This window comes from Colias philodice, chromosome 8, assembly GCF_061535455.1.
Source record: "Colias philodice isolate Cphi_HAF_F1 chromosome 8, ilColPhil1 Martin Lab GWU primary, whole genome shotgun sequence".
NCBI classification, from domain to species: domain Eukaryota; kingdom Metazoa; phylum Arthropoda; class Insecta; order Lepidoptera; family Pieridae; genus Colias; species Colias philodice.
In genome coordinates, this window is record NC_143093.1 from 7,127,432 (window position 1) to 7,151,362 (window position 23,931).

Below are 23,931 nucleotides of genomic sequence, written 5' to 3' on the forward strand. Positions count from 1 at the left end.
GGAAAGTTATCCCGTTTCTGACGAGTATTTTACGAGGGGACGACAAATCCTCGAAATGGTTTCGTTTGGTGATCAAACTTGCCGACTCCTGTCCCCAACCCGAGTTTCAATTTACTCTTACATCGTTTTCCGCTGTTGAAATAAGTAAGCCCTTTGTTTTTCATCTACCGAGTTACATTTTATTCCCTAAGAATGTTACGCCATGTCCTTAAAATATATTTATTTCAAAATTTTACCGAACAAGCAATTATTTCCAATAAGAATTGGAAATAAATATCAATAACAAGAAATGTATCAACGTAAACATAAAATTGGTATTGTTTAAAGGTTATATGTATATACATAGTTCATATACATAGTTTCTCAGTAAAGTGTAGAATAATAATGCATAGATAATGGGATAGTTTAGATGATAATAAATGGAAACTCATCTGATATTAAAAAAATATTTTTGTATTTTTTTAACTTTATTATACCTATCATTCATGGTTCAATCATTGTTTATTCCTTATAATATTTTATACATCCCAAAAATAAGTACAAAGGTTTTCCTAATTGTTAAGCTCCTTCTCCGCTTTACTGGGCACAGTAGGAAGTTTTCAATCCATAATTATCAAACAACATCTCACAAAGCATTAACCTGAAAATGAAAAATACGTTATGTAAATAAACCTGTGAAATAAACAATACAAATTTTAAAGGGGCTTGTTCTCACTTCGGCTATAGGTACTCTAATTTTAAAAATATTTTTTTTAATCTATACTAATATTATAAAGCTGAATAGTTTGTTTGTTTGAACGCGAGATTAGTCTCATGAACTACTGGTCCGATTTGAAAAATTATTTCGGTGTTAGATAGCCCATTTATTGAAGAAGGCTTTAGCACAGTATTACAATATTATTTCCTACAGTAAGGAATCGCCTTTGATGTCGCGCGATGCCGCCGCCAGCGTAGGTACTTACGCTGCCACACGAAAATACGCTAGGGTTGCAACAAATGGGAAATAAAACAATTGTGATTATTAATATTATGATGAAATCTTTATTCATATGTACATTCAAAATAATTGCGATTATTAAATCTGATGTAATTATTTGTTCATAAATATATAATTACAGATATTGCACTGCTAAATATTATTTACGTGGACACTTTATTTTTGGATGTTCTTAATTGTATATTATAACATTTAACTAAGTAATGCATTCGCATTGGGATGTACAATCTGATTAGAAAATAATGAGGACAACATATACATAGCTTTGATTTTAATTCAACAGATACAATTAATACAATCTTTCTGAAATATTGTTTCCTTCTGGGATTTCAATGTAGATTTACATCCGTAAACCGAACAGTTTGTGCGCGCCATAATAGAATATGTAAGTACCTATGTATAATAAAATTATTACACAAAAAATACGACTGCGTCATCCTTTCGCGCTAGGTAAAGCAAACTAAGCGTGTTTGCTTTACGCGGCCCGCGTCGCCCGACCCCCGCCAGTTCCCCTCCGTTTCTCTGCACAAGTACATTCGTCGCACTACTGTAGGAAATAATGGTAATACTGTGGCTTTAGGCTATAAATATTATATCATTACGCTACGAGTACGACCAACAGGAGCGGAGCCGCGCGGTTGAAACCGCGAAGCGCAGTGTTTTATAATTTTATGACTTGTTTTCAAGTCTAATTATTACGCCATAAATTACTAATTACTATACAAGAAAAAATCTCGCAACCGGAGTTGCATCATTACATGACTAGAGTTGCAAGGCCATTGATATTAAACATTAATTATCTATTAGAATATATTTTAGTTTGAGTATTCAGTAGAATAACTATATTAAATAAACATCTGGATAAACATAAATTAACATATAAAAAACGAATTAATAATATGTAAATAAAATAGTTGACCATACTTTTACGGAATCCAAACATGTTTTTCCATTCCTCCTCCGTATAGTCGGCAAATTTATTTATATCATAAACCGCCGATCCCTGAGTCGAGCCCTGTGCGTTCATAGCGTTTATCTTCTCAAGGTTCTTAACAAATGCTTCATAGTGTATTTTCCGATCGTTATCGTCCGCATAAAGTCTTTTGTTATCCTTTATAAATTTCTCAAAGAGCGCTGGCGCGTCGGCCACATTGTAGCACGGTTTTTCACTTGACATCGCTATGGCATTTGAAGCACGACTGACAACACAGCTGACGCCTGCGCGCTGCAGCTGACGCGCGGCCCACGCCACGTAGTGATGCCAGAACGCAATATGACTAGTTTATCTAATAATATAACGTTTCCGATTAAGATAAGGTTTAGTTTCCTTTATTTTATTATAGTAAAATTTCCACACGATCCTGGAACTTCACAGTAATTAACTATTAGTAAGATAATTAGTATCTACTTTAAACAATTTTAGTTTTTGATGCACATTGCACACACAAAAGGATTTAAAAAAGAACTAATGGAAAAAATAAGAGTTCCAGTTCTGTTTATTATATTTGCTATACATGTATAGTAGGTATATTATTTCTTTTTCAATGCGACGATAAGGTCAAGGATAATTTATGTACTGTAGGACTTGCACATTAGGTAAATAATAAGATATGACATTGAAGGTATTTAGAACATTACAAACTGTAGTAACTGTAGTAGTATGTCGTATAAATTAGGATTAGGTATAGAACGATTTTTATAACATACAATATAATATAAATTATTACAGTATTATATTTTCTGTATTTTTCCATCTACATACGTCACCATTAAATAATATTATAAACGCGCAGCTTTGTAGATAACTATGGATGGATGTGTAGATATTTGTTTCTGTTTCACGTAAAAACTACTGGACGGATTTGGATGAAACTTTTCAGGAATAAAGGTAATACGTCAGAATACCCTACGCGCTAGTTTGTTAATAATGTTAAATTGTATCGATTTCCAGTTTTTTTATTGCTATGTTTGTTGGTATTGTCAAATTCCTTTGCAAAATATTTTTTCCAGTAGGTACATACTTTTATGCATTTCCTACATAATATTATATTCCATTATTATCTAAACTCTATAATAAAATTATTATCTTATAATCAAACAATTAAGCATTGATCTACAAACAATAATGTGATTGTTTTGCAGATGATCACGCGCCCGATTATCACTGGCTACAAGGGTCTTTCAATCTTTCATAATAATATTCAGAATATCGTTCAGTTTTTACCCGACGTCAAAAAAGGAGCAGTTCATCAATTCAACTGTACTTTTTCGGCTTTTTTACCTCAGAACTGTCGACTGCGTGAACCAATTTTGATTATTCATTTTTATGTCCTAGATCTGACAAGAAGACAGTTAAGTTTTTGTTAAAAACAATTATTTTATATCGGATGTTAAGGTCATTATAATTAATAATGAAAAATTTTCATATTTTAATTTACATTAAAATCAGAACTAAATACAACTATAAAATTATTATTAGATAGTAAAGGGTTAAACGCTATTTTTATTTTGACGATAACCCTGATAATAATTTGTGCATTGTTTGACATGCATTTTCCGATAAAAATAACTTTTGTCGGTGAAAACAAAATAATAATGCAGTAAAATAATAGGTTAATTTAATTTTGTTTATTAAAAGGAGATCCATAGAGATTACATATTAAAAGCAGCAGTCGCCGGAACAAAAACTCGTTATGTACCTGGAAAACAACAAAATTGATTAAACAATATAATAGGTATGTTATAATGTTTGATCTCACTCATTAGATACAGAAGACACGAATACATAGTATTAAAAGAATACATAGGTATATCTCTTATTGGATAATATGTGTTTCCTAAAACAATATTGCTATTTTAGAACTAAGTATCAATTTTTTTACGCAGTGGCCGTCCTTATACGTTTTCCATAGCAAACGTAACTCAATTAGTTAACACTAGGCAATAATAATGTCAATGACAAAGATACATACTAGTATTAGGCCTGAGAACTCCCGTCAAATGTTTACTGTCCTGTGCCGTATAATCTGCGAACTTGTTTATATCGTACGTAGCGGATGAATTAGCGGCGTTCGCTTTGTTTATCTGATCCAATCTCCTCGCGAATGCCTCATAATGGAGGGCACGGTCCGCGTCGTCCTTATACACTTTGTCATAATCTTTGATAAACTTTTCGAAGAGTGCCGGAGCATCTTCTAAGTTATAATGCGGTTTGCTCGATGCGGGCGCTCCACTCGCCATAGCTGCTATTACTAACAAAACACAACAGATACGTATCATCGTTTGTTCACTAGTGTTTGCTCAACTGCGACTGGTTGTGATTCATGTGGCCTACATTCTTATATTTATACATTAGTCCTTATCAATAACTGGTTATAAAAATAAAACAACATTAAAACAGACACAACAAAGAAAAGTGTCAGTTTACAATCAATGTGTTTATTTTTTTCTTATTTACAGTAATGAGATATGTAATTTTAAATGGATTTTTCATATCAATATTTTCGAGTTGTTGGTTCAATATTCAACGACATTAAACAAAAAGATTAACGTTCCCATTAAATATTTTTCTATAACCTTTAATTCTTCCAGAATTAATTTGAAAAATATTTTAATATTTCAGTGGAGGAATAATCAATACAAAATTTTGTTAAAGACTTTTAACCTGAGACGTTAGAGTAGAGTTATATCTTTGAAACAATAAAATAGACACGAATATTTTAATGTTTACAAAATAAACGCCTCTGAATTTAATTTAAACGACTTCTCTTCAATTTTCATTTATAACGTGAATTTATGCGAAGCTATTAAAACATTTTATTATAAAATTTTGCGCCTGTTAACACAATGTTAACAAACATTTCATAATAAATATCAATTATATTGCTCAAAGTGTCGAACATCATTCCTATCGTGTCGTAATTTACATAGTTTTGTATTTAAAATGAAAGAAAAATTATTTGCGGCGATATAATATTCGTAAATTATTATTATACTCTGTACGTGTGTAGTGTTTTGAGTTGTGACTATTGATCGTTTTTATAATTTTTACTGAAACTACTATGAGATTACCTATTTGTATCCAAGCGTTGAGTTTTACCCTTCTCAAACTAAATAACAATTTTTGTAAATGATTCTCGATCGTTTTTTGATCAAATTTATTTTAATTAATTTGATTTGATAAACCTGAAAGTACTGTACTGAAAGTTCTTGAAAAAAATTATGAATATGGTAAAATTTATAAAAAAAAATATGTTCACAGTTCGTTAGTGAAAACTAACATTAATAATAACGATGAATTACATAAGGCAACACATAATATTTATTCAAAATAATATTCAATTTTTATTTTATAAACTCTTCAGATTACGACAATCATGGCAGTGCTTTGGGTACTTATTACCTTCATGAAATCCAAGCAATTGTCTTTTTTCTTCTGGAGTAAAATCTGTGAGGTTATTAATACCAAATATTGCACTCTGGGATTCTGAATTATATTTATTAATTTGCGCCAAAGCTTCTACAAATGCCGCATAATGTTTGGCTTCATCGACGGCATCTTTGTACACTCTATGATACGTCTTTTTGAATATTTCGAAAAGTTGAGGCGCGTCTTCTAAATGATAATATGGTCTCGTATTTACATGTTTAGAATATGCCATGGTGACCACTACCAGTATGACGAAGCAACGGATTCCCATGTTTTTTGTCCCTTAAACTCGCTTGTCACGAATTATTTTGTGCTAGTGATATTTTCCAGTGGAATAGAAACTTTATATATATTGTACGTTAATATCCGTATCGCCATGTGTAATCATAATACCTAATTAAATTTAAATGAAGAAGTGATGATGCAAGATTTACCCTTTTCTTTTACTATTGAATTATAGGACATGTGCACCTGTTTAAAATTTAAAAAAATAAGAAGGATATAAATTGAAATGATTATTTGAAAGGAAACAGATTCATTTGTGATAACTTACAATAAATTTAGTTCTAAGCAATGTATTTATCTACTCAAGTGAATCTAGTTGTACTAGATTCACTAAACTTCGCTAAAAAAATCTTACTGTATGTATACAGTAAGATTTTTTTAGCGAAGATACATAACACAAATTAAGATGAAAATCAGAAATGCATGTTTACTTGTTCACACTTGTACATGTTTAATTATTTAAAAAATATGTATTTGAAATCCCTTTGTAAAAATTGTAAGTTCTGTATGTGAGAAATCGATCCATGTTAAACGTAATTGATCTGTGGAACCCTAAAAACCTTTTTTTATCTATGAGCGTGTCAAATTAATAGTCACGCGTTTAAATGATCGCGGTTTTGCAGCTATAATTAAGTAATAATTAGTCGAAAATTGCGCTGAATTATTTGGATTGAGAAAGAATATTAAATTATAATTATAAATTATAAAAACTTAAATCACTCCTGCCATTATTAAAAATCGTTTGGAACTTTTATTTTTTAAAGTGGTGAATCAGTACAAATCTCTATATTTAAGATTAGACTTGCAATTATTACTAGACCCACCACTCTTGCAATTATTAAAAATCCCTGTAAAGGCAGACAGTAGAAAACTTTCCTGTATGAAATTTATAAAAAGGCTTTATCACAGTTAATTTTTATATCTACTGCAGTTACCTAGCTCTAGCTATCAAGCGCGGATCCAGGGGGGGGTCACGGGGTCATGACCCCCCCCTGGGCTAGGTCCACGACCTAAGTGGACCACTAATTTAATATTAACTTTTTTAAATTAACAAATTAATACTGTTCAACATGATAATTGAATTTTGAGACAAAAGTAATATAGAACAATGAAATCAATTACAAACGGTAACGGAAGAGAATATAACAAAAATTATAGAAAAAGTTTATTAGGGTCGACCTGTGGTCGTAATTTAAGGACAAAAAACAGGTTTTTCGATTTTTTAAAAAATCTATAACTGCGGAATAAAGTGTACCTAATGGTAAAGTTGTATGTAATAATTTTTATTCTATAACTTTTGCTGTTACACTTTTCACACAAAACCTCAAATATCGAAATATCCCAGTTCGTGGATAAGAAATAAAATAGCAAATTTTTTTTAAATGAACAATAGAAAATACAGTCAAATTACAACAAAAATCGGCAAAGTGCGCGTCGGACTCGCGCACCCAGGACTCCGAGCAAACATATTTTTTCATTATGTTGTATCTTACAATTTTGTTTAAAGGATATTTTCTTTATCTGTGCTTGTGCTTAAGTCGTTGCTTTTAACCAAATTTCAAGACTGTGTTCACGGGAAGTACCTTGTAGGTTTTGATTGATGATTCCCTTGCAAGTATAGTTGCGAATTACAGAATATTATAAAGCTGAAGAGTTTGTTTGAACGCGCTAATCTCGGGAACTACTGGTCCGATTTGAAAAATTCTTTCGCTGTTAGATAGCTCATTTATCGAGGAAGGCTATAGGCTATATACCATCACGCTACGACCAACAGGAGAGGAGCCACGGGGGTGAAACCGTGCGGAGCGGCTAGTGACAGAATATGCGGCTCTAATTGCTTTTTCTTTAGATTGCGTTGACATAGAATTTGAATTAAATAACAGATTTAAGTTATTATAGACCTGAGTTCTGATGTTAATATCAATTCAATCAATTCAATATCAATGTAGACGTTCATGAGTAAAGGGACTTTAAAATGATTTAAAAAATATATTTTTATTTAATTTAATTATGAAATAATTAGGGTTTTCGCAGTTATTACTACATCTGTGCTATAACACGATACTTTTTACTCAATTTCAAGACTGTGTTTATGGGACAGGGTGCTCCCTGCAGGTATTGATTCCCTTGCTAATGTCGAAATCCTACGGTCTACGGTCCCTTGATGCTGTGAAAAATTCAAACGTTTTAGCCAACGCAATCAAAAGATGCAACTGTAAATGCTGAAATTTTTCGCAAAATTCGACACTCCCTAAGAAATCAAAACCTACAGGGTAGTTCCCGAGTACACAGAGTCATGAAATTTAGTACAATCAAACGTCTTATAACGCAGATTAGCTTACCTAGCTTACCTAGCTGTGAAAAAATCAAACTTATAACTTATAAACCAACGCAATCAAAAGATACAGCCGTTTATGCTGTAAATTATCGCAAATTTCGACATTATCGCAAGGGAATCAAAATCTATAGGTATTGTGCTACTTGTGTCAGCACAGATGGAGGAAAAATTGCTAAAACATACCTTTCATGCTTAACAACATTCGCAAGTGTTGCCAGGAATCAAATCCTACAGGGTACTTCCCGTGAACACAGAATCTTGATATTTAATCTTTATCTAATAGAAACTTACGTCTTATAGCACAGATAAAGGAAAAATTGCAAAAAGCATAAATTTAATATTAAAACATATAAAAATGTTTGTACGGAACTCTTGGTTCGCGAATCCGACTCGCACTTGACCATTTTTTTTTAAATCTACGTATCAATTAAATTACCAAAATATAGCTTTTGAAAATTTCCCACGTCTATGTGACCCCCCCCTGGCACTAAGGCTGGATCCGCCCTTGCTAGCTATAGTAGGTTTTGTTACTGCAGTAGCAGTACGTCAGTGCAATCGCATGGATGGAACATTTTCTTTATGGTTATGATGTTGGAGCGCGCATGCTGCAAGGTTGCATGTTGTGACTATTTATCGTCAGTATACATTAATCATATCTTCCACACTTCTGTATTTACATAGACTATCTTAGCTGTTTGCTGGAAATTTCATATTAAAAGAAACAAATAACAGTTTTGTAAACTTGTTTTATTTTTAATTTTGGTACATAGATAACTTCTTCCATTAGGTAGTTCTTAATTTTAACGATATTCGTATACGTAATAAAGATAAAAAATACATTGCGTGCCAAGTTGCCTTAACTTCAATAGTTCTATTTTTTAACATGGACATAATCAATTTTCTTATCATTTCTTATTCTCCTTATCTGTAAAAAATATAATGGAAATATTAAACAAATTTCTTAACATTATTTTCATAACTTTCAATTTCTGGGCGTAAATAAATAATTATGTATTTTCTATTGAACACGCATTAACAAAAAAAAGCTATATCTTCATTGTAATATTTATTTAGTAAACGAATAGTATGGTAGATATATGTATTTAATCATATTATGTCACATACGTCTAAATATTTACAACTTAGATTACAATTATTTTTATTAGATAGCAACTTATCATTCGAATTCAACGAGAACGCATAATTAGTATTCAACGTATGCTGTTCAAAAACTACGAAGTGTTTATTTGCTCTTTTTTACAAACAGGGGTCCCGAAATAAAGTCATGTAAAATTTTCCGAACGATGGAAAATGGTAGCTATGTAATAAGGATTAAAAGTGCTGGTGCTACTAGAAGAATAATAGAATAAATTAATTTTTGAGCTTGAGTTTGCACCTAAAGTGATATAATATAACATCGATAGAGCGTCATCCAAATGTCCTGTTATTTTTATCAGGCCAGTTTATAGATAATGGAAACTCTAATCTTGTAAATATCCCTTAGGACCACACGTATTAGCTCGGAGTTTCGTGCACGCGCGCCCCACAGTCTAGTAAATAGGAACTTCTATATTGTTTCAGACCAAATCTATCTGCATACCCATAAATTTCAGCCAAATCCGTTTACGAGACAGAGCAACGTACACATTCAGTTTTTCACATCCCGAGACTCAGATTTATTATATTAACAGCTTTGCCTAGAGAATGCTACGTATTTTTGCGTATAATATGCAGCTTTATGTAGTCAAAATAGCAATAAATATCTACGATAGGATCCGATACATTTATCGTAATAATAACCGTATCGAAACGTGTACACACGATAAATTATGAAAGCTAGCCCCAAAGAGCTTGAGAAAGTTCAAAATTTACAACAAAGAAACATAATTTTTTTAATTCCCTACTCTACGACTGATAATGATAATGCCTGATAATATGAAGCTGGAATAAATGGTATCATAATTACGTTAAATTAACAAATCCAACAGTATAAATATAAATAATTTGGAAAATCCAAAAGTGCACGCCTCATAATTTTTTTTTAATAAATATTTTTAATTATTATTTTTGTTTATTTAATAACAATTAAACCACATCGAATCAGACCCTGAAAAATGAAAGGGTTCTATTCCTGAGCATACTCAAGCGTAAGAGAAAAAAAAAGACTCGATTAGTAAAGTATTTCGGTCGCTATCGTGTTAACAAGAAAAAGGATCCGCACATACAGACACACGGACGTCCAAGACAGAACTTTTTTAAACTGTTTTTTAACTAGTTTAAATAACAAAAATGACATCAAAAATATCATGAACGTTAAAAATAGTGTTTTTTCTTAATATGTGTGTGTATGTATTATCTTACAAGTGCAATGTATGATACATAAAGACATTTTAAGTTTGAAAAATCAGATGTTTTGCGCGAAGCGACAGTAGTACCCACCTCAACGCTTCGCTTATGAGGCGTGCAATAACTTACCCTTCTTATGCTCGGGATGAAATCCTAAAATTTGTTCAAACTCCTCCGTTGTATAGTCTGAAAATCTATTTATATCGTATGTTGCAGAGTTTTCCTCGTTTAATTTATTTATTAATTTCAATGAATTAACAAATGCTTCATAGTGAATTTGTCGGTCGTGTTCGTCTTTATACACTCGATTATAATCTTGAATGAATTTTTCAAAAAGATTTTCGGCTTCTTCTAAATTATAATGTGGTTTATCTTCTGCTACTGTAGCTATCACTAGCATAATAACACAAAATGCGATGCGATACATTTTTAATGTTAGTGCCAGTTATCGATTAACCACTAATAACTGGAAAATCAAATATCGCCTATTTATAAGGTTTTTTTACGTTGTATTTAATCCGTTTTCATAGAAAATCGAACAAAAGACCGCGTAATATACCTTTTAGATATGGTTATTGCATTTTTGAACTGATAAGAAGAATATAGTGGAAAATTCATATTTGTATTTAAAATCGCGAATAACTTACTCATGCATATTACCAGTGTTATGACTTATGAGTAAGTAAAGTAATAATTTAATCGTACCTATACATTGATATATATATAATTGTACTGTAAAATTACACTTAATGATTGTTTATAACTAATATCTATAGAACATTAATAAAAGACCACCTTTGATATGATATGTTATTCTAGTTATTGTAATTCTTAAAGATGAATGATGTGATTACGTAGCTTTATTAAAATATCTACCACATAAATGCCTTTGTGTTGTGATTTCAAATTAATCAGATATGGCATTAATAATGAGCTGGAATAGCTCAAATTTTGGCATAACACCTACATAATGTAAACTTCCATTATCTTATTATTATAGTACCTATACAGGGTGACCCACTGTTGGTATACTAAGCTCAAAGGAGGTTATAGTTTCCAACTTTGATACCAGCACGTGACCTATCGTTTAAGATTATGTTTCATAGACAAAATGCTCACATTAGCGAAGCGGTATATGCCGGCTGCGCGAAGCTAGAGAAGAAAACATGGATTTTCAGGAAAAAATTTGCAAATTTTTTTTGATGTTATTTTGTTGTTTAAGTATTTTTTATGCAAAACTACAAGTCCTTTAGCGCTTAGTATACCAATAGTGGGACAACCTGTTTAATATTATGTATTTAGCTATGTAGCTAGCTATGTAGCTCTAGCTCTTCTAAACTATAAAATACCACAACATCAAAATAAAACAACCATTATTTCTTTGTCTTTATTAATCAATTCATGGTAACATCACAGTAAACGTAAGACAAACTAAATCAACAAAACAAAACACAAGAGAAACAACTATTCATCTAGGCACAGATAAAACAAACACACATATAATAAATTAATCCTTATTTGTATAGCAAATGATGATCTGCATTCTCAACGAAGACAGTTTGTTGAACGGTAAATTATTCGAAAACGGCTGAACAAGTAAATCTAATAGAATTCAGTCACACCTGAGTCGAAATTGTGCCAGATAAACAAGCTCGCAACTTAGTTCGTCACAATTAAACTACACTATCTACTGAATTCTAACTAGGTACATAAATATTACTATCTAGGTACTATGTAAATTCTTACCTTCTACGTAAATGAAATGTTTTGCAAAAATAAAGTAATAGTTTACGTTTTGTACTTAAATTCAAACACAAAAAACACAGGTTCTATAACAATTTTTAAATTATATAGAGTAAATCTTGTGATTTGAATAATTTACAGATAACATGTATATCGCTTATCAATCGGTTTTTATATACCTTAGGTAACTTATGGTATTACAAATTTACTTTTATTTTTAAAATACAATTTTGAATCTTCCCAAGAACCTTTGAAGAAAATTTCTTTAAGATTTGAACTATATTCCTAAGTAAATTTACCAATTCCAGATCAAAGGATTTGTTGAAAAATACATTAATTCTTTCTGTTTCAATATTAATTCTTATTATAAAGAAAGTCAAACCAATACTGAAAAAAATGAAAGATTTTCTAATACTACGCAACACTCATCAATGTACTATTATTGGACATTTATATCACAAAAATCTAAACTATAAGTAAGTATCACTGATCGGACCCGTTTGTGGTATTGGGGGTATTCCTGAAAATACAAATAAAATCATATTAATTATCTTAATAAACGACACTAAGAACTAGAAGAAATAACGTTAAAATACCGTGCGTAAGCGCAGGACCGAAATATAGAGTTCGATCCCCGTTGAAAAAAATTATATTAACCTGCAAATTTTTATAAATTATCCGTAAAAGTAGGGTAGACTTATAGGTAATTTATATAGAATAAGAGAGTTCTATTTGTGCAAGAATTATCAAGTTTATACGAGAACTTATATCACAATACAATCTCAAAAATCAATGCAGAAATATGCCTCTATATGTATTGTGAACATAATAATTGGTTTATTAATTTATATTTTCGATAACAGCAGAACTTTCTCACAAATTTAATTAGATGCTTCCGTCATAAATTGATTCGTTAATTAAACAAAACATGATCCTCTCTCTAATGAGAATATTTAGTGAAGCTGTTTATTAATAACACATTTAGCATTTAAAATGGCGTAAACATAAACTGTTTAAGTAAAATGTTGCAATTTCCCTTTTATAATTGATTACTATGTACTGACCTTATATTTAAAAAGATGAAAAACACTAGAAAAATACCTTAATTAAATAAATAATAGAGCGAGTAGGGTAGGGCGAGGCTAGTTGAGCAATTTTTCACTTGACGTAACTCCTCAATGATAAGTCTCAATGAATTGTTTAGATGATGGATTTGTAATTTTTCCCTTAGTGACATATCACACTAGCGGATTGCGAGCGGTTTCAAAGCGGAGCGGGTGCGCAACGAATACGTTGCGGGCGCGCAACGAACACGCCGCGGTTGCGCAGCGAATTCGTTGCGGACGCGTCATTTTGTATACTCTCGCACAAAAGCCAGCCCTTCCGCCTTGCCTAACTTCCATTCAATATTTCCATCGTTTCTGTAGCACTCAATTTTTTAACCGTACTGTGGAAATGCACTTACTTAACAGTTAACTAAAGATGTAATAACAACTGGAGTTGTTAAAAAAAGGTGCTATAAAATTGAATTACTAGGACTTTTAGAATGTACCATACATTCCAAAAGTATGTAACGACTGACCAGTATAATCTCTCCCATAGCAACGTATGTTATAAAGAGATTTTGTGAACCTAATTATGAGCAAAGTGATAGTGAGTTGCTGGTTGCTTGATAAAATTTTCTATTCACTGCTATTTATCTAATAATAAGATAGCCCTGTTTTAGTTAAGGAGCTTTAACATTTATTTCACTAATGAACTTTCTTAATGAGCAATTAAGTTATCTGATTGCATTTCGACCAAGATTTAATAGATAAAACAATACCCTAAACATTAACATGTTATGAAACTCGTAAAAAATAATGATCTCATAATTATTATACTATCACAAGTTATAAGTAACAACCAGCACGGATTCCATTTTGTTAATGAGTGTACATGACTGCGACGTAAACGTTGCGCATCTGCCACGCGTCCGCAACGAATTCGCTGCGCAACCGCAACGTATTCGTTGCGCACCCGCTCCGCTTTGAAACCGCTCGCAATCCGCTAGTGTGATATGTCACTTAGCAAAAGTTTCCATAGTAGTTTTTTTGTACGAAGTCTAATTTAAGAGCTACCACCATAAGATGTATATACGAAGACGAGATTTTTTGATTGCCCAACTTATTCCTATGCTCAACAAGCCCCGCTCTACCCTACTGAATGTAATCTTTTTTTTCCTGTGTTTTTTTAAGAAAACAGCATTTCATATACTTACTTAATAATAAGTTCCTTAACTGGTCACTATCACAGAATAATGGATCTTGTATGACGTTCTCTAGCTGTTCCTTTATCAAGGGTTTCGCGTCGCACCACAATACGTGGCCGTTGTGTGACCACTCTTGTACTAGCATTTTGATGCTCTGCAAATAAATTAATGGGATTATTATAATTAAAATGTAATTGTTTGTAGTAGTTAAAAGTTAAATTAATCAACCAAATGACTGAAAATTAGACTCGATAAAATTGAAGGCGCAACATATTTATTCAAGAGACTATGCTGCTAGGTACGTATTTATTCGATCAATAATTGACTATAGGTAATAGAAATGTGTTTATAATCAAGCAAAATTTGATTGAAGTCTTCATACCACTTAAAATACGGGATAAGAAATAACGAAAAGTTTTGTTATCAAAGTAACAACATAACAAAAATATAATTTCCTTCTTTTCATATTTTTACGTCGAAAACCAATTGTTAAGCAATCGACATTAAAACAGACAAATGAACACATTAAACAAATTAGATCCACTACAATAAACAACATGAAGATCATAAATTGTACATCCTCTCGCATCCGTCGTGCGTGAATGAAACAAATTACAACAAATCCTTGTGACATCAGTGAACAGTTTGCAGCTCACCGTTTGTTATTTTAAACTGGAATTCCTTTAAAAAGCGCAACACAACGTAGCAACGTAGCAAAGCACTAATTTCATTTGCTTTTAGGCAGTTGACACGTTCACGTGGCCGGAAAACTGTTCGTGTTACACGTTCGCGTATAAAAATATTGTTTTCATTTATTTTTAAGGGAATGTTCTATTTGTATTCGAAAAATAAGTATGGTTCCTATATGTATACGAGTTTACATTTTGATTTCCTACAGACGGCGTTATCCTGTATGGGAAATTAAAGGAAAACATAACCAGATTTTTCATAAAATTATACAGAAAATTTCTCAACAATATTCATGATATAAGAAATAATTACATAATTCATGTAACTATTTCTTATATCATTATATTATGTTGTGTTGTTAATATATATATGTCATATCCTAAAATCATGTACCTACTAAACTTTTACATCACAGCCTTACTCAAATCTTCAGTTCAAAGAATCAAAAAGAATGCACTATGTACGGCTAAAAGCTGCACTTTCCTCCTCTCATTCGTCTAAAATATTAAATTTTGCACTGCGGACTTTTTATTACAATCAAAGAATTTTAACGCGTAAATTTTTATACAACGTGTTTTTCGAATAGCTTGCCTATTTCAAAAGCTAATTTTTATACCACTAACGCAGTGAATATAAACAACGGCGTCGAGTAAAGTTAAACACGACTGCTAACGAGACGACCATGTTTTTCTTCCTTTTTTACACTAGAAACCCTGATTAAGTAAAAATAACTACTCCTGGCTATAAAAGAAAGCCAACGTATTGTTAGCTTTATAAACGAGGTTTTTGTAATGTTAATAGAAAGCTAATACAACGGAAAGTGCACTATAAAAACACGATAAACAAAATTTATGTTTAATTTCATTCAGCGAGTTTGTAATAACGTCGAGGCACTGAGCAAAGAATGGAGACAAATTGGAATCATTTCAATTTAAAGTTCTTGTATGAATCTAAATTTATGTAAATCTTTCAATAGTAGGTATTAACTATTAATGTATCATAAATACATAATATAGTAGATAATATGTTTGGGTTTGTTGTATGTAGAGCCTACCTACTACAACAGTAAAAAAATATGGGAGTCAGTTATTCGTCGTTCGTCAATAATTTCAATATGTAGCCAAAATAACGATAAAACACAATTGTTTCGATATCATAGTCATATAACAAATTGTATATATTAAACTTAAGCGTTATTTCCTAAAACCGGCTATATTCGATGCTAATAAAATATTATAATCCGAACAATGTGAATAGCCGAGTCAATACACGATAACCGCGCACGACAAAATTGGCTTTCGCGAATCACAAATAATTCAGCGTTACAATGCAAATTGAAAACTAGTATAATAATCATGTAGTATGCCGTAAACATCAGTTTAATTCAGGCCACCGCAGACCACGTCAAATCACATACAATGTTGATATTGAAACCGCAGCGTTGGCTTAAATATCTCTGTTATATCGTAAACGAGGGGCAATGCTGCAGCCGCTCTCCTAACCGCTTTTATACGAAAATGAACGCGAGCAAAAATTACGCTTTTTACGCTTTAAATGAATATGACATTATTGTAAGAGCTATTTACTATTGTAGCATAATATTGAATAAACTAAAAGGAAAAACACGCATAAACTTTTTCTCCAAAAAAAAGTAATGGTGGGACTGAGATAAGTCGAAAGGTACATTTCACAATTTTTTTAATCCAAAATTAATTTCATCCATAATAACAGTATTCAAAATATTCAATTAAAGTATATTATGTTAACATATTTTTATTTTGTATTTGTCACAGTTTTAATTCTTACATGGCTTTCAATATCTTTAATTCTATAAAACACAATGTCAACATAACCGGAGAAATTACAAATTAGTTACACCAATTTTTGTATGCGTGTATTTGATTTTATTTTATGATTCATTTGATATAACCATTTATTCATCTAACATGATTAATTATTTCAGTTTACGATATTCAAGTCTAATTTAATTTTCATAATGACCGTTTCATTCGAATAATAAACTTTAATGAATATTTTAATAAATACAGATGTAAATGTTTTGTTGAATTATATAAACGTTATGAAAATATTGAGCGGAAAAGTTTTAAATATGTACCTAAGGAATATTTTGGTGAGGTAAAAGTATTCGGTCTAATGCTTTCATCGCGAAAAACATATCAGTAATGGGAGGGTTCTCGTTGTACTAACTCCGGCGAGTCAAGCCGACCCATTAACATCACAAGCAACGCTCGACTCTGAATTTCCAGCCTTCGGGAAAATTTTCTTTTTCCATTCTTTAAACGGCGAGCATTATTAATGCGGTTAAACCTCTTTATACGATTGGAATATTCAGTAAAACTGAGTTACTACCGAGTTGCAGGGCGAAGCCGCAAACTAAGCATCTCAATGATTCAGCAATATATTCTACAATCTTGCTTTTGGCGGCGCTACCGACCATTTCTCATATTTCACTCACTATCAGATATTACTCGTATAATTCCTTTTAAATTTATATCCGCTTTAGAATTCCGTGAGCTTTATTGTTGTCGAACATCTGCTTTCAAATGTTATGCAAATTATTTTATTCTTATGCGCTTTATTTTACCCGTGGTTGAATATTAAAACCGCATTTTATATTCAATAATAACAGAAGGTTTTGTACTGTATTCATAACTTTGGAAATTGTTATTCAATACTTTGAGAATACCTGTTATAATTCTTTATTGTGAAGATTATATTATTCGGCTGAAATACCAAGAACCGCGATATTCATATTATAATATCAAACTTTAAAAATATTAACGTACCTTAACCATACATGAGAATAATTAACAAACTAATTATGAGATCAAAATTGCCTGCAAATTACACAACACCAATTAGAACAAATTTACGAAATTCAAAGTATAAGTTTACTTCAAAATATTATCTTACCTGTAGAAACGTAAAATCAACCCGTGTGAGAGCATCACAGTAAATGATCAGCATTCTGGGCCAGACCCTGGGCTCAGCGACCAAAGTCCCATTCGGAACTAAGGAATTAGGTGGAACCGTTACAATTTCCACAGCACTCGGTTCTACGTTATAGTTCTTAAGTAAAATTAACTTTGAGCGAACTCTTTCAGCGCTAGCGAAGTGTAGCCCGCCGATTGGATGCATTGCGTAGTGAGGCGGGAGATTGCCGTCCTGGGAAAATATAAGCTGTATGAAAATGTAATAAAAAGTGCAGGTATGGATGTTTTATTAACAACCAAGTGGGTTGCGGTAGCTCTGTTTCGCTCTCAGCTAATTTTCCGTATAAGTATTAAATGGACAGGTAATAATTTCGAGATGTGCATCCCGTTCGATATCGCATTGTCAATCAACCATAATAGGCCGGGAGATACTGACACAAAATTTTGGGTCATTTGTAACAGTATGGCGGTTCTACTGGGGTCTTAGTACGCAATGACAAAAAGAAAAATGATGGTCAGAATAACGACCATCAACCATTACAAATTTTCAAGTGTTGAACTGTCGTTTTAAGGTAAAACATTTACAGAGAAAAAGAAGAAAAACAGCATATTAAGGATATAACTACATCTTTAGAATTTGAGCATACAATTTAAGTTACCAAATACATATTATGTAGCTAATCAGTACTTTTCAAATACATATATCACTACTACTAATATGTGTACATAATTATGCTCTATTAGTATTCAAGTAAACAGGTTATTAAATCAAAAGCTAGAAGTAAAAACACAAACACTTCTAACTTACAAAAATACAACCTACCTGGAAAAAAAGTAACTAAGTGCTAGCAATAAACTCACGTTAACGTATCGTATATCCAACATCGGTCGGGACTGATAGTAAAGCAGCAGCAGTACGTCAATGGCCACCCCGCAGCCCAGGCCCACTTCTATCCCGAGCAAGAGGCAGCAGATGAATGTACCCACTAAGGGTATTAAATCCAACCCTACAGGTATAAATCTTGTTTGTTAAAAGTAAATAGCTAAGCTAATTACAATTTGTGGATGTAGTTGCAATGGTTTTTACGGCTGTAGGTTTATCTAGATATTTTTTTTAATAATACAATATTTTAAATCTTATATATAAAATTCTCGTGTCACAATGTTAGTCTGCATACTCCTCCGAAACGGGTGGACCGATTCTCATGAAATTTTCTGTGCATATCGGGTAAGTCTGAGAATCGGCCAACATCTATTTTTCATATGTACCACGGGCGAAGCCGGGGCGGACCGCTAGTGACATATAAACCTATCAAAAAGTATAAAGAAGTTGGCCGGCCACTTCTATCCTGAGCAAGAGGCAGCAGATGCATGTACCCACTAAGGGTACTAAATCCAACCCTAAAGGTATAAATCGTGTGTATTAAAAATAAAGCAGCTAATTACTAGTTGTGGCATTGTAGCTTAGCAATGGTTTTTAAAGCTGCGTTTTAAATAACACGTAAAAAACAATTTACCTAGGAAAAGAGGTAATAGCTTAGTTATAAGTAAAGTAAAAAGATGAATCACGTAGCGTCCGACATTGGGATTTTATAGCTGTTTGTCCTCATTCACTGTATTCTTTAGATTCCGATCTTAATGTGTATTTTGTTCTGAGCAATCGCATTCATTTTTTTATTTACAATTAAATGTATAACTTTTCATTTTACATACACAAACCCGCTATTTTGTTTACATTAGGTAATGTAAAACCTTGTAAGTTGTGAAAAGGTTCACCAAATGTCATACAGCGAGCTTTTCTTTCAGCTATCAAAGCCCAAAACATTTAGATATTAAATATTGTAGAAATAATTCAAAACATCACGTTTGTTTTTCAGTAAAAGATCATTTTAAATAACTTCTATCTATTTAGCCAATTAGAATCATCAAATTTATTTCTATAATTACTTTCAGATGTATCAAAGAGTCTAATTATAAAGTTAAAATGATGTTAATTGTGGAATTTGTTTTGCCTTTTTATTGAATGCGTGGTTTATGTAAAACTGATAAGATTTTCTTTATGAATCAGCAAAGTTATATAATGTTTATCTAAATATAGAAAAATTGTTCATCGAAGTAAAGCAATCGATACACTCCTTTAGGAAAATATTTGACTGGCGTAAATAATTTACGATGTGGTATCATGTAACCGTGGGCGCGCGGGGATACAAATTTAATGAGACAGAAATAACATTGTACCCGTAGTTTTACAAGGCAGGTATGTAATTTTCACTATCATTACTCTTTGTTTTCACTATCAGAATATACGAAAAATATATTAGAATATAGTTAAATGATTTATATCGATGAAAAAAATCTTGATGTAATCGTAATACCTATGAAATATAAAAATTGCAAATGTTACAAAGAAACGAAACAGCAATTCTTTCATTTTATCTCCATCGAGATGCTTAAACAAGCTAAAAGCGTTTCAATCGAAAGCCAGACGAAAGTTCACAAAGAACAAACAAGCATAACTTATTTCAATCTCATGCCTATGCAAGCGTCGGTTGCGGGAAAACCTCAAACTGTATTGAATTGTGAAAAACGAACAAAGCTCTATGATTGGGCTCGATCCGATCGTGCGATGTTAGAATCCCGTTCGATTGAAGCCAAATTCAAAGCTCACTCGCAAATAGAGTTACTTCCTTAAACCGGCGGATAAATACACTTTGTCCTTCGCTCTATACTCTATACATCCGTTTGTAATGTGGGACATCAAACGAACATTTAAACACCACCCGAGCTTAAAATTATTCAACAAATCGCTCTTCATTCCCCATATTTCAATTTCCGCATATTAAACGAAGCTTGCTCTATTCTCGTTATGATTTCGAAAGGAGAACTTCATTAATGCTGACGTGTAATCAACATTGTATTTAGTTAAAGAGCGAAACTTATCTCTTTAGTATAAATAAATGCGTGGATTGTAATATAATATATTGCATAATTTCTTGAAAATAAGATTATGCTTTAACGCGCGTAATATTTTTTTGCAAAGCCCTTTTTATAGTTCACTGCTAAAGGTATTTTAGTTTTTTGTACCCCAATAATAAATATTATTTCTAAGCAAGTGTAATCACATGAAAAGTTTTCGGTACACACGAAAAATAAATCAGAGACAACGTTGGGGAAAACGATTAAAGAGAGTGCACGGGTCCATAATAATGAATAATTTATTTGAAGCTTGAAATACGGACTTATATGGCACACGGTCCATGGACATTGAAGCTTGCAGGAAGGGGTGAGACAATACACGTAATGTTCTTTATAGAACTTATTGTCTGATCGCAACTGACGTTAATATTGCGTTAACGGCTTTTAAAGTGAATGTAGCCGTCTACTGTGTAAGAATGACACACAGCGAGTGTTCAGCATTTAAATATAATAGAGGGAAATTATTTTTGCGCTTTTATTGATACAATGGCATGCCAATACTTCGAAATGTGAAAACGGGGAATTTAACAGTTCTTTGTATTGATAAAATTATGGACATTTTATTTTTTACTAGTATTTCGGTTCAAACAAAAGGCTAAAAAAATACCTACATTATTTAAGGGTTAAAAATTTTTTTTTTCTTTTTGTCTACATTCACATGACTTTCTTCAAAAAAATGTTAAATCTGCTTGTAGCTATTTTTAAACATAAATTAATATTGTAAAGATCTGAATATTTGTCAGGATTAAACGCACATAGTACAATAAATTTACATATATCTATATATTTTTTTTAATTACACTTCACGACCAATATTAAATTCCTGTAGAATGGAATAATTTAAGCACGCACTCGTCAATCGTCATAAAAAATAAATAGATAGAAAAACATCCGTAACATAATCTGGTAAAGAACGATTACTATAATTACAACGGCATTTATGACGAGAATATAATTACATTTATATTACCTAATCCCCGTTTAGATTTACCCACAAATTATCATCTAATACCAAAAGAAACACATAAATCTGTGAAAAAGATATCAAAATACATTAATTCGGGAATATCAGTGACGGTTATGCGATATCACGCCCGCTCCGGCGGGATTAGGTTCGATCCAGCACGAATAATCTAATGAGACGACGATTTACGTCGGGAATATAGCGTTGATACCTGATTACATTTGTACCGTAATTAAGGAGATTTCAATGTATTTCGCGTTGTATACTGACAACCGCTAATTCTGCTAAGCTCGCGCTTTGCATTTTAGACCGCTATTGTTTTTGGTACTTTTATTATATTGGTTTCAAACATTATCATTGTTGAAAAATAGAGAATTAAACGAAACCTATTATATTAAACTCTATGAACAAAATCGTATTTTTAAGTTAAACTATACAAAATTCCTGTCTTGGAAAATAATTACCTAAATGTCGTAAAATAATATTGATGAAGATCAAAATCGCAGGAGAGTAAGAAATATTTAGATGGAATTTTTTGGCTATTGATGTGAGATAAATATTTTTTAACAATCAAGGGTAGCCGAGAATATAATAAAAGAAACACATTTCTCATTGACTAATTGGTATCAGACTTCTATTTAGTGCAATTCCCAGCTTAAGTTTCGGTTTCATTACTTCTCCGCTAATTGAATACTTAATAAATATAATTATTTTAAACTTTAATAAAATTCTTTATAAAACAACGTCAGTAATTGGAACAGCCGAGTCAGTGGCAAACTAATTAGAAATTAAATTACTGACCCGCTGCAAATCAAAAGCACTTTTGAAGTTGTGACTAAAGGAGTTTCTTAAGAATTTTTCTTTGGTAAATAATAGGCAAAGGGAATCTTGAAGATACAAAGTAGTAATCTTATAATGGTCTTTTAAACATATTATTACTATTTATCTTTAATCTTGAAAAACGTTACTACTGAAAATGTAAATATAATGCTTTGTTGTGTTGAAGCTTTTGTGAAAATTATAAGGGAGAAATCGTACTAGAGTAATAGTGCCAGGTAATAAAGCTGTAAGTTGTCGTTCTGAAACAATATAGCTTACATTGCTGTGTTTATCCTGTGCAGTCTTCGTGTAATTTTTATAGAGACTCTTAAAATTTACGTTGTTATTTATGAAAACAAAACACTATATTTAATTGTATCATTGCACAAGATCTTTCTTACTGCGGAAAATAGAGTTTTAGATATCGTAATTAAAAGCAAGCAAATTAGCTGAAAACCAGAAAATTATTGTATTATATCGCACATGTAATATAGATATATGAATTAAAAAAATACCCTATCAAATCATGATTTAAAAAAACACAGAAAATGTAAAGACGTCACACCACCGTCACGCAGCCTGAATTAAAATGACGCCCGACATGCTTCGTAGCTCTTATAATATATCGCATCATTGACTTTGTAAAAATTCATCCCTTATTTAAACTTCTAAATAAGATGCAGTACCCAACCAAATGAAAATAATTAGTCTTAGTATTTTATCCATGAAAGCTTTTGGAAAACATTAAAAAGCTTTCCTTAACCACCCATGTAGAGCATAATAAATAATAATCTATAATTTTTTATGGAGTGCGTACTGTCGTTTTTGCTAAATTTATTCATTAATTAATTATTGTATAAATGAAGAATCTAGAATAATATAATGGGTGATTTGAATGAAAAGAAAATTAATTGAAAACTCAATGTAGATTAGACGTTTTCGACCATTGTGCCACTAAAAACAATTTTCTTATTTTATTTTCTATCAAGATAATATATGTAAAGCGTTAAAATAATTCCAGTTGGAATATTTCAAAACAAAATTAAGTCGGATTTGTACCCATATCATTTTATGCAGCTTGAAGTTTATTCACTATACAGCGTCATGCAGCCGCGCACCAGACTAATACGTTACAGACT

At 31.7% G+C, this 23,931-nt stretch overlaps 4 protein-coding genes across 4 annotated transcripts in view; all 4 read right to left on the bottom strand.

The window, feature by feature from the left end:
• Positions 1-432: 432 nt before the first annotated feature.
• Positions 433-2,213, bottom strand: LOC149486616 (falcipain-2a-like). The gene is made up of 2 exons (XM_089698222.1): positions 1,922-2,213; positions 433-640 (listed from the first exon to the last, which is right to left on the bottom strand). The coding sequence occupies exons 1-2, from the start codon at positions 2,172-2,174 to the stop codon at positions 636-638; spliced, it is 258 nt and encodes an 85-aa protein (XP_089554348.1). The 5' UTR covers positions 2,175-2,213; the 3' UTR covers positions 433-635.
• A 1,377-nt stretch (positions 2,214-3,590) lies between these two features.
• Positions 3,591-4,309, bottom strand: LOC149486617 (cysteine proteinase-like). The gene is made up of 2 exons (XM_089698221.1): positions 3,970-4,309; positions 3,591-3,696 (listed from the first exon to the last, which is right to left on the bottom strand). Exons 1-2 carry the CDS (start codon positions 4,274-4,276, stop codon positions 3,689-3,691), a joined length of 315 nt encoding a protein of 104 aa, XP_089554347.1. The 5' UTR covers positions 4,277-4,309; the 3' UTR covers positions 3,591-3,688.
• Positions 4,310-8,854: 4,545 nt separating this feature from the next.
• Positions 8,855-10,822, bottom strand: LOC149486618 (uncharacterized). The gene is made up of 2 exons (XM_089697835.1): positions 10,525-10,822; positions 8,855-8,974 (listed from the first exon to the last, which is right to left on the bottom strand). The coding sequence occupies exons 1-2, from the start codon at positions 10,820-10,822 to the stop codon at positions 8,955-8,957; spliced, it is 318 nt and encodes a 105-aa protein (XP_089553961.1). The 3' UTR covers positions 8,855-8,954.
• A 946-nt stretch (positions 10,823-11,768) lies between these two features.
• LOC149486619 (sodium-independent sulfate anion transporter-like) overlaps positions 11,769-23,931 on the bottom strand; it is a 30,937-nt gene continuing 18,774 nt past the window's right edge. Inside the window, exons 9-12 of the mRNA XM_089698223.1 lie at positions 18,895-19,040; positions 18,014-18,265; positions 14,399-14,543; positions 11,769-12,658 (exon numbers count right to left, since the gene is read on the bottom strand). Coding sequence (XP_089554349.1) covers positions 12,609-12,658; positions 14,399-14,543; positions 18,014-18,265; positions 18,895-19,040 — 593 coding nt within the window. The 3' untranslated portion in view covers positions 11,769-12,608. The remainder of the gene's footprint in view (positions 12,659-14,398; positions 14,544-18,013; positions 18,266-18,894; positions 19,041-23,931) is intronic.